The sequence below is a fragment of the Salmo trutta genome, chromosome 30, assembly GCF_901001165.1.
Source record: "Salmo trutta chromosome 30, fSalTru1.1, whole genome shotgun sequence".
NCBI lineage: Eukaryota > Metazoa > Chordata > Actinopteri > Salmoniformes > Salmonidae > Salmo > Salmo trutta.
Genome location: NC_042986.1, coordinates 7,737,638 through 7,749,867, shown reverse-complemented (window position 1 = coordinate 7,749,867; position 12,230 = coordinate 7,737,638). Strand labels below are relative to the sequence as shown.

Below are 12,230 nucleotides of genomic sequence, written 5' to 3'. Positions count from 1 at the left end.
ATAATGGCACTTACAGTTGATCGGGCCAGCTCTAACAAGGCAAAAATTTGAAATAGCCAAATCCACTAATTTGAAGGGGTGTCCACATACTCTATATATACACACAAAAGTATCTCTAGCTTAAACTGATGAATTTTGATGGTGATTTTATTATGTTACTTATATTGATGCACGGGTGAGTCGATAGACTTAAGGATTAATGACAAGGAGAGGCGATTCCCGTCTGAAGAGTTCATGATCAATACTTAATTAACATCTAAAATCACACTCTGGGGTTTCGTTTCCAATTAACCAGCACCAGAAGATATTACGAGAGGACGTTGGATGCATATCAAGTTGATGTTGAGTCTATATGCTAAGCAATGGTGATTCACGAAGGGTGTTAGGCCAAATATAGACATTTAGATATTGCTCTGGTGTTAGCTGTCTGTATAGAGAGAAAATTCTTTACCATAAGGATCCTTATATGTGCTGTAACTTCTATGCTTGGAGACATGTATTTTGCCCTCAGAACAGCCTCAATTTGTCTTGGCGTGGACTCCACAAGATGTCGAAAGTGTTCCACAGGGATGCTTGGCCTATGTTGACTCCAATGCTTCCCACAGTTGTGTCAAGTTGGCTGGATGTCCTCTGGGTGGTGAACCATTCTTGAACCAAGCTCCCTCACGACGCCAGGACAGCGGAGTCAATCACCACCTTCCGGAGACACCTGAAACCCCACCTCTTTAAGGAATACCTGGGATAGGATAAAGTAATCCTTCTAACCTCCCCCCCCCCAAAAGATTTAGATGCACTATTGTAAAGTGGTTGTTCCACTGGATATCATAAGGTGAATGCACCAATTTGTAAGTCGCTCTGGATAAGAGCGTCTGCTAAATGACTTAAATGTAAAATGTAATATATTTTTTCTTGCACTCACACCTGCTCCTTATACCACATTCTCTAAAATTGCAATCAAATCACTATACATACAATCTTGAGAATGGCAATACATATTGTATTGGTACCTAAGTATCGCAATAATATCGAATTGTGAGGTCCCTGGCAATTCCCAGTCCTACCAACCATACGTCATAACAATCAATGATTCGTATAACATCATGCTTTGCTGTGAGCTCACAGTTCGATGAAAGGGGCCAAATGTCCATCAGGTCATGGTGGACCAGATATGGCCCCCGGGCCACAGTTTGACTATCACTAGCCTAGTTGAACACGTCTGGTCAATCTGGTCAGATCGATTCTAATCTGGACTAATAAATAATTGCAGGCTGGTCTAATCAATTCCATTTGTACTATTTTAGTCATGAATCAATAGTATGGCTTGTACTTTTGCTGGTACATTTCCTATCAACATAAATCTGAAATATACTGGTGTGTAAAAGTTGGACGGTTTTCTATCAGGCTTTAGACTGAGATGTAAAGTTGAAGACAAAGAGCCAGCCACTCCCTCACAACTGGCCTCTTCTTCTTGCAACACTGAAACACTATCAACCTATTCAACTACTGCTCCACTAACAACTATTCAGCAATTTATGTTTTTTTTGTCAAAAATGAACAGAATTGACTGTATGTCTCTTTAGTGTAAACTACCAATGGTATCTTAACCAGTCGACACAATGAAATGGTAGTGCTATGGGATTATCATAATTATGACCTTTGACTCCTACAGCGTAATCCAGTATAATCCAATCGAGGGGCTGAGCTGAGTGAAAACGCATGATACCACATGTAACTAACTGGGTCTCCATACCCTGTTTCTCCCCACTGGACTATAAGGGCCCTTTAAGATCTGCCTTTCCTAAACTTTTCTGTGCTACGAGATTATCGTTGTGTGGTTGTTTGACCTTTGATCTTTGGCTTTAATCCAATAATAGAGGGTCTCCTCTTCCCTTCACAGGTTCTGAGCTGAGTAAACAAACACACACACGAAAATACCAGTATTCATTTGTAACTAATGAAGATTAAAGCACACAGAACCAAATTTTGCTTCGCTCAGGTTCCAAATGGAGCCTGAGCCTCAGATGTTTGTTTGACCCCTCCTCTGGAAGGAAACAAACAACTGTGTTTGAGGCGCTTTTGATATATAAGCATTAACCCTGTGTGAGTGTGTGTATGCGTTCATTAGTCAGTATGTTTGTGCGTGTGTGTGTGAGCATTAGTCCCTCTGTCTGTGTCTGGACAGGACATAAATACTAAGGAGAATCCCCAGGGGTCCAGGCTGCCTGCTGTTCTAAGAAGACACTTTAAATCACTCCGACATCCCTAACAATTGCCACAGCAACCTTTTACTGCGGTAAAGCGGCCCTAAGCAACCTTTCACTGCTGTAAAGCGGACCTCAATGCGGTTCCATCCACTGACTGGTCGGAACCGGTCATTCCTGGACAGGTTACTTCTGCTACACTAGACTCTGTAGGCTAGACTAGCTCCATCCAGCCCTCCCTCCCCTGGCTGGCTGGCTCATTCCAAACACGCACGCACGCACACACGCAAAAGATACCAACCAACTGCACACAGACACTCTCTGAAACAAATACATTCCCAAAACACACACAGGGTGGATTTGGGCTGAGCTGGATTGGGTTAGGCCGTACTGGGCTCAGTGGGCTGACAGGACTGGAGAGGGTTGGGGTGGGTTTGTGTGGGTTCCTGCCCCAGCCCAGACCGCCCCAGACCAGTTAGTTGTGCTGTCGGTGCAGGATTTTTGTTCCCGCCTGACAGGCACCCACTGTAATTAACTCCCTGGATCACTCTGTATACTCACTCTGACAGACAACGAGAGAGACAAAGAGAGGGGGGGGAGTGGCATACACACACACACACACAATTGCACGCACACAGACACACCGATGAACGATCTTAGCTAATGAATGTGGTAAATTAGAGCTGAAAGCTGAAATGTTAGCCTGGGGGATATATAGAGTTGCCCTTTTAGCAGAGAATTTGTGAGGTGAAGGGAAAGGAAGGAGGAGTGAAATGAGGGAGAGGAAAGAAGAGACGCTGTGACTGAGACAGTGTCCACACTGTGAACTTCCCTCACCCATTCTCTCTTTCAAGGTGCATTAGCAGAGCTAATCCCTGTTTCTGGAGTGATTCTCTGTGTGGGTGTGAGGACAGGTACTCACTTAGAGTGTGTCTCACGTACAACATGCATAATGTGTGTGTGTGTTTGCTGCTGTGTATACATGTTATTGTGTCAACTACCTCACAATTATCATCCTCATCAACACCTGTCCTTTACGTAACAGAGTTAACAGGACCAGGGAGCAGCAGGGAGGAAATGCAGGCCATGAGATATAGTGACTGTATTATCTGTGCCAGTGGATCCATCTGTGTGTGTGTGACCAGACAACGATGTGTGTTTGTGCGTGTGTTAGGTTAGTATTAGCCACACGGCCACTCTCTGGGAGTGATGCCATGTTAATCCTCTTTTTGGCTCATCAGTCTCTAACTCCGTCATTCTACCTCTTATTATCCCTCTCTCTCCCATGCTTTCTCCTTCCATACCCTTCTCCATCCCCCCCTCCCACCCATGCTCTCCTTCCATCCCGCTCTCCCTCCCCCCCCTCTCTCCCTCCCACCCATGGCCTCCTTCCATCCCGCTCTCCCTCTCTCTCTCAACAGTTTTCAGAAGTTGGAATAGGCCTACAGTGGGATAAAAAAAACACTGCTTTCATTACTTGAGATAAGGGACAAAGCAGAATGCATACAATACTAGTGCAGATTTCCTTCTCTGGTGGTAAAATAAACATGACCAGAGGACTTGCTGCGGGGACGTGCTGCGTTCCAATTCATTCCAAAGGTGTCCGATGAGGTTGAGGTCAGGGCTCTGTGCAGGCCAGTCAAGTTCTTCCACACCGATCTCAACAAACCATTTCTGTATGGACCTTGCTTTGTGCACGGGGACATTGTCATGCTGAAACAGGAAAGGGCCTTCCCCAAACTCCATTGAACACGTTTCCACTTCTCCAGAGTCCAATTGCAGCAAGCTTTACAACACTCCAACCAACACCTGGCATTGCGCATGATGATCTTAGGCTTGTGTGCAGATGCTCGGCAATGGAAACCCATTTCATGAAGCTCCCGACGAACAGTTCTTGTGCTGACGTTGCTTTCAGAGGCAGTTTGGAACTTGGTAGTGAGTGTTGCAACTGAGGACAGATGGTTTTTACCCGCTACGTGCTTCAGCACTCGGCGGTCCCATTTTGTGAGCTTGTGTAGCCTACCATTTCGTGGCTGAGCCGTTGTTGCTCCTAGACATTTCCACTTCACAATAACAGCACTTACAGTTGACTGGGGCAGCTCAAGCAGGGCAGAAATTTGACAAACTGACTTGTTGGAAAGGTGGCATCCTATGATGGTGACACGTTGAAAGTCGCTGAGCTCTTCAGTATGGGGTCATTCTACTTCCAATGTTTGTCTATGGAGACTGCATGGCTGTGTGGCCGATTAATTAGGGCCGATTTCAAGTTGTCATAACAATCGGTAATCTGCCTTTTTGGATGTCGATTATGACCGATTACATTGCAATCCACGAGAAAACTGCGTGGCAGCCACGAGTGCAGCGTCAAAAGGAGCCAAGGTAAGTTGCTAGCATTAAACTTAAAAAAATAAATCAATCAATCTTCACATAATCACTAGTTAACTACACATGGTTGATGATATTACTAGGTTAACTAGCTTGTCCTGCATTGCATATAATCAATGCGGTGCCTGTTAATTTATCATCGAATCACAGCCTACTTCACCTTTGCCAAACAGGTGATGATTTAACATAAGCGCATTCGCGAAAAAAAGCACATTCGTTGCACAAATGTACCTAACCATAAACATCAATGTCTTTTTTGAAATCAATACACAGAAGTATATTTTTTTTAAACCTGCATATTTAGTTAAAATAAATGCATGTCAGCAGGCAATATCAACTAGGGAAATTGTGTCACTTCTCTTGCGTTCAGTGCAAGCAGAGTCATGGTATATGCAACAGTTTGGGCCGTCTGGCTCGTTGCAAACTGTGTTTCTTCCTAACAAAGACCGTAATTCATTTGCCAGAATTTTACATAATTAGGACATAACATTGAAGGTTGTGTAATGTAACAGCAATATTTAGACTTAGGGTTGCCACCCGTTCGACAAAATACGGAATGGTTCCGTATTTCATTGAAAGAACAAACGTTTTGTTATCTAAATGATAATTTGACCATATTAATGACCAAAGGCTCGTATTTCTGTGTGTTTATTATAATTAAGTCTATGATTTGATATTTGATAGAGCAGTCTGACTGAGCGGTGGTAGGCAGCAGCAGGCTTGTAAGCATTCCTTCAAACAGCACTTTACTGCGTTTGCCAGCAGCTCTTAGCAATGCTTGAAGCACAGCGCTGTTTATGACTTCAAGCCTATCAACTCCCGGTATTAGGCTGGCAATACTAAAGTGCCTATAACAACATCCAATAGTCAAAGGTATATGAAATACAAATGGTATAGAGAGAAATAGTCGACACGTCATAATTCCTATAACTACAACCTAAAACTTCTTCACTGGTAATATTGAAGAACTGGGAATATTGAACCACCAGCTTTCATATGTTCTCATGTTCTGAGCAAGGAACTTAAACGTTAGCTTTTTTTACATGGCGCATATGGCACTTTTACTTTCTTCCCAAACACTGTTTTTGCATTATTTAAACCAAATTGAACATGTTTCATTATTTATTTGAGACCAAATAGATTTTATGTATTATATTAAGTTAAAATAAAAGGGTTCATTGTTAATTCAGTATTGTTGTAATTGTCATTATTACATATATAAAAATCGGCTGATTAATCGGTATCGTTTTTTTTGGTCCTCCAATAATCGTTATCGGCGTTGAAAAATCATAAATCGGTCGACCTCTAGTCCACATACCATGTCGTGTATATGTGTAGGCTATGCCATATGTATTAGCTAATATGCATATTCAGCTGTCATTTTTAAACCTCCATTCTAGCATACATGACACACACAAAAATATTTCTAACTACATGCTTTGATTTGTGTTCTATGCAAATAATATAATTGAACATTTCTTTAAGCCTGCAGTTAGTTACTTGAAATTAGACAATCATGCCAAAACATGATTCAAAATTGCAGGGGCACAACATTGATTATAGAAGTTGATGGGACATAATATTATTCAAATATTTTTTTTATAAAAGGACCAGGCGTCTGCATGGTCCTAAAGCACATTTTGTATCACATTCCAATGACCCCCCCATCCCCAGGGAAAGTTGCACCCCTGCAAAATTGAATTTGCTGAGACACAGCTAATGAAATACTAGCTTTCTGTGCAGGCACGTTGACGTTTACAGTATTAGCTGGCTAGGCTAGTCAACTAACATTTGCTAGCTTTCAATAAATTGGCTAAATGGTCAACGAAGTTACCTCTTCATATGATCAAGACCATTCGTATTGCATGCTGCATAATTCAAGTTCACTCGAAAACAGATATTTATCTTTATTTCAGTCTTTGGGAGCTAATGTTAGTTCCTCTTAACACACAGACAGCAGATCAGAGGCTGTTTACATCTTAGAAGCAGACCATTGGCTGCCTTTATCACGAGGGGTATGTACGGGAGTTCCGATTGGTTCCAAGTTCAGCAGTTTGCACATTTGTTTTGAGCTAGACAGTGTTGAAATATACTTTTTCTGAAGGTGAATTGAAGGTGCCAACATATTTTACAGCAGAATATTTCATTGTCAATTTTAAATCAGCTCCTAGATCAACATCGATCGATCAACTTCACTGTCTTCGACGTCAGCCCACCACCTTATGGTAACATACCCAGCTAGCACATATAATATATGTGTATTTCGCCCACGGAGACGGGAGATCTTATTTGTGCCCAACCTTCCTACTGTGTCTCCCCTGCTCATCTATCTTCATGTTTACTTCAAAACTGTGAATGAAGCAACAACAACAAAAAAAAATGTTAAAAGCGATGCTCTAAAACAGGGGGACAGAGCTAAAAGGTGCAGGAGAACAATTGAGGTGGTTAGTCCTACAAGCAGTGCTCTAACACAGGGTTAGGGTCAATTCCATTTCAATTCAGGAAGTAAACAAAAAATGACAATTCCAGCCAATTTGCCTCCATTGCCTTTTCAATGAAGAAAATGGAAATGGAATTGACCCCACCTACACCCTGGCTCTAAGACAGTGTATCCCAAATGACACCCTATCCCCTATGGACCCTGGTCAAAAGTAGTGCCCTACACAGGGAGCCATTTGGAATACACCCTGGGATACATTTGGCAAGCAGACACAGAGATTGGAGACGGCTACTGTTTAGCATTAGCTACAAAAGATTAGCTCCAAAGCCAACACATGACTGACCAGGGTAAACTAGCCTTTTCACACAAAGACACCAAACAAGTCAGCTGCCCGAATCACACAGCTTCTCTTTTGTGTCTGAGAACAGTATATAGTGAGACAAGTTTATTTTCTTGTGTCTCCCGCCAGTTGAGCCCACGCCGTTTTTTCGTCGTTGGTTGTTGCTCCCTGTTGCTTGACAGCGTCATTAAATCCCAAGCTGCTCTGCCGTGTAAAGGGTTCAGCCTTGCTCAGGTGAGAGTATAATCCCACTTTTAGCTTGTCACGCCTTCACCCCTTCAGTGCCAATAAACGACAGTTAACAGAGTCTGAGTCCCCTACGGCAATGTTCATTCCCAAGGCTACACTTCCTCTTTCCCTACATAGGCTTACTGGTACACATTCTTTCTATGTTCACCTTATCCTTCATCTCAATCTCAACCTCTTGGTGAGGTTTGTTCTCATTAGGGCCATTGTTCCTCTTTCCCTACCTGTACACACACACACACACCTACTGTCAGTAAGTTACCGTGACAACAACAGGATTTATTTTTACAGTGTAGGGCCCTGTTCAAAAGTAGTGACTGTGTAGGAAATAGGGTGCCATTTTGAGATGTACCTACTCTACTTAACCATTATTTATATGTTTCCTGGGTACAGTTGCCTCATTTTTTCTCCCATTGCTTCTGCCATTCAAACCGACCTGAGTGCAATCAAAAAGTTCATATTCTTTCTCTCTTGTATTTCCTTCCCCTCTTCGCACCCCTGTCTTTGTCTATGTCTCCAGTGTGCTGCAGTGAGTCTCAAGCTTCATCCCAAATTGCACCCTATTCCCCATTTCATGCACCAGTTTTGACCAGGGCACATAGAGCTCTGCTCAAAAATAGGGCCCTAGTCAAAAGGAGTGGACTATGTAGGGGAAAGGGTGCCATTGGGGATGAACCGGTCTCCAATGTGCTGTAGTGAGTCAGTCTCACAGTCTGAATAGCAAACAGAACACAGGCTGAGATTTTCCCAGGGAGGAGAGAGAAGAGAAGCTCCAGGGAAGACTTCAAATGACTGTTGCATTATGTGAGTCAAGCAACTCTGTGTCAGTGTGTGTAACTCGATGCAAAACTAATAACTATATATTTTTCCAATAGCCCAGTGAAAACAACACAATATATTGTTACCATTATCATCCCCAGGATGTTTGGCAAGGTGGGGGGATATGTCCCCCCTTGGGAAGCTGGATCATTTTGTCTTTTTAAAACACCTGTAACAGCCATTTTCTGCAATCAAGAACCTATGATACAACTATAGAGATCCTATATATTATTATAATGGTTCTATATGTAATTCTATGGATAGAACTAGAGAATATGGCTTATAAATTGTTCTCACCTGTACTGTAGTTTGCACCAGGCTACTGCATACAGTAAGTACCATGACCTGCATAGAGTAATGCACAGTATTCTCACCTGTAGTTCGCACCAGGCTACTACATACAGTAAGTACCATGACCTGCATAGAGTAATGCACAGTATTCTCACCTGTAGCACCAGGCTACTACATACAGTAAGTACCATGACCTGCATAGAGTAATGCACAGTATTCTCACCTGTAGTTCGCACCAGGCTACTACATACAGTAAGTACCATGACCTGCATAGAGTAATGCACAGTATTCTCACCTGTAGTTCGCACCAGGCTACTGCATAGAGTAATGCACAGTATTCTCACCTGTAGTTCGCACCAGGCCACCTCCACCCAGGTCTCAGTGTCCAGGCCTTTGTAAACGGTCTTGAAGGCACCCCTCCCCAGCTCAATGTCAAACTTCAGAAACCTCCCCCCCGGCGAGGTGGCCACGGCCTTCATCTCTGCCTCCTCCTCCTGCTCCCTGTCTCTCTCCTTCCCCGTCTGGGGTGGGGCGGAAGAGGGGGTGTCCTTGGCCCCGGGGTCCTGGGTGGAGCTGAGGTTGGATGGGTCGTTGTCGGCCGTGTCATGTCCCAGGGCTGCAGAGGCGGTGGTAGCGGCCTGGGCGCCACCGAGGGTGATGACTGAGTCCAGGTGGGGGGCGGAGTGGGAGACCACTGGGGGATCCGCTACCACATCGTCCTCCTCACAGATCTCCACACTCTTCCTGAAGAAACGCTTCTCTCTCCTCAGCCTCGGCCCGTGACCCCCTGACCTTGAAGCCGCCGCAGTCGCAGCCGGGGACGAGGGTGTGGAGAGAGACATGGGTCTAACCGCCAGGGGCTCCACTTCCTTACTGTCCCTGGTCTCTCCAGGCCCTCCACCCCTTCCGCCGCCTCCTCCTGTCTCCCCTCCCTCTGCGGTTCTCCTCTCCTGGGTCTGGGAGGAGGGGAAGTCTGAGGGGGTGCTGTGTGTCCTCTCCCTCCTGCTGCCCTCCTGGTCCGTCTCCTCCTCCCGTGCGCCAACAGGTTTCTCAGAAGAGTCCTCCGTCCCTGTGGGTTCCCCAGGGTCCGTCGCCATGGGGATGCGCCGCCGCCTCCTCCCCGTCCTCTCCTCCGACCCTTTGGTTCTCCTTCAGTCCCCGTCTCTCCTCTCTTTTTGTGGTCCTCTTCTTACCCACCTTCTAGGTTCTCTGGCTGCTGTTCTTCCAGTGTTGCTGGTGACTACGAGACTGGGCCCTGCCACTAGATTAGACTCCCTCCTTCTCTCTTCTCCTCTCTTTAGAGTCTTTACAGAGGTAATGGATAAGCAGCACAGTGCTTCTTTTCTCCACCCAACCGACACTAACTTTCGATCCTTACTTTCCTTCTCTCCATCTCCTAAAGTACATAGCCTTTCCCCTGCACCTTCTGAGGGTACCTCAATAAAGCTTCACCTCTGCCAACCTATATATATACACACACACACACACACACACACACACACACACACACACACACACACACACACACACACACACACACACACACACACACACAGGCCGAGTTAAGTCTTTCAAGTCTCTGGGAGAGAGGGAAGCTGGTGTCCCTTTCCTCCTTTTCTGGATAAATCCCTCCTTCAAAGTGTAAAAGGTGAATCTCCTCAGGTAAATTCTGTGAAGAAAACAAACAAATAAAAACGCATTAATTTCAGCAGGCTAGTATAGTGAGACGCGAATAACTTTCCACTGCAAAAGTCATATTCATGCATATTTAAAGCATTCATTTCCAAGAAGAACAACAGTTTGACTTTGACCTTTGACGTTTGAGAATGTTTTAGTTTGATGTTCTGGGGGGGGGGGGGGGGGGGGGGGGGAACAGAACAGTTTCAGAGGCACTGAGAGGGAGGGCCTGAGAGGATTCTGAAGAATCAAACATTGATTGGATTTTTTTTACTGGGACGCTATACTCATTTCCACAGTCAATACTGACTGTCAAAAGGATGCTTGCTCACAGTGTCTAAAATCATACCAAATCTGATGTTCTTCATTAAAATGGGGAAATGTTCCTACAATCCTCGGAGGAAATGGTTCCATCATTTTGAATGTAACCGATTCCTGATAGCACACTTTGAATACTGCCTGGCTAACACCAATTTATGGTGTTATTCCCAGGCATTTCCCCAGTGTCTATTCCACCTCAAGTGTTGATTGCCTTTTTTGCAAGGGACTGGAACAGAGCATTTCTTTGCAATGCATTTTTTTTATTCCTGCAGTTTGTGTTGTATCCAGCCAAACTCGATCTTTTAAATCACGGAAAGCCTTTTTGGCGCAGCCAGCCGAAACCGACATAAAGGTCCTCTCGGTTTCAACCATCATAAGCCTGCTGAAGAAATTCTCTAGTAATTGGATACTGGCTAATACTTAATGTTGGACGAAATAGTCAAAGATGGCATTATTCCCAGTGTTTGTGGGTAAATGATGAAGACCGTGAGGTGATTAATTGAGCTAATTAGATGGCGTAAGCACAGGCCATGCCACAAGTTTCCCAAGTATGGTGAGACTTGAGATGATTATGGCCTACTCTGAGAAAAACAACAAATCAAAAAACCTTGATGACAGCCTAACCTTCGTTAAGGGCTAGAGTAGCATTGCTGATTCAACTAAGGAAAGTATTGCAGTTTCCTACGGCCCAGCACCCGCTATAAAGTGTTGCGCACGACTCCGTAAACTATTTCAACTAAGGAATCCTTCATTGAAGACTATCTTGCCCAGCTTTGCTTTGAGTTTATCAGCTTGTCGTCAATCAGAAGTTTATGAGTGTGTTGAAACTGTAGTTGTGTTTAGTGAAGAACCATTAGTCAATACAGTGGTGCTAGATCCTATTGTGGTGATAAAAAAAAAAAAAATGGATGAGGCGGTATTATGGACCACTTCTGCATGATTCATTCATGAGCAGAGGGGGATAAGCTGCATCGCAAATGGCACCCTATTCCCTATACACAACCCTGGTCAAATGAGCTCTGGTCAAATGCAGTGCACTATAAAGGGAATTAGGGTGCTACTTCGGACGCAGCCCTAGTCAAATTGAACTGGAGTGAACGCCACAGATCGGCACAATGGGGGTAATATATGTAGAGTACACACATTCATCATAATCATTATCGTCAGCACAGCAACACTGCCCAGGCAGTAAGGCATGTCATTTGGTGCTTGCCAATATGCTTCATTCATTTATTCAATGACAGTCAGTAGGGCTGGCTAAGTGAATTTGAATCGTCCATCAATGGTGTCCACTTCCACCAGACAGACAGTGAGTGAAACGGGATCTCCACTACTAACACACAACCTTCTATAGAGGGGTAATAGATTACCACACACACACAGAAGGAGGATCTTAATTTGATCTCTTTTATTGCTGAGAATTTTCCTGCAAAGCAAGAAATACAGATTAACTTTGTGATATACATAAATTCACTTAAAACCCACACTAACACGCAGTTATAGTAATAGT

The 12,230-nt window shown here is 44.1% G+C and overlaps 1 protein-coding gene across 2 annotated transcripts in view; it reads right to left on the bottom strand.

Annotated features, from left to right (window-relative positions):
• LOC115167815 (serine/threonine-protein kinase WNK2) overlaps positions 1 to 12,230 on the bottom strand; it is a 73,445-nt gene that overhangs the window by 46,187 nt on the left and 15,028 nt on the right. For both annotated transcript variants that reach the window (XM_029722449.1, XM_029722450.1), the window contains exon 2: positions 9,067 to 10,391. In XM_029722449.1, the coding sequence (XP_029578309.1) occupies positions 9,067 to 9,819 (753 nt within the window). In that variant the 5' untranslated portion in view covers positions 9,820 to 10,391. The remainder of the gene's footprint in view (positions 1 to 9,066; positions 10,392 to 12,230) is intronic.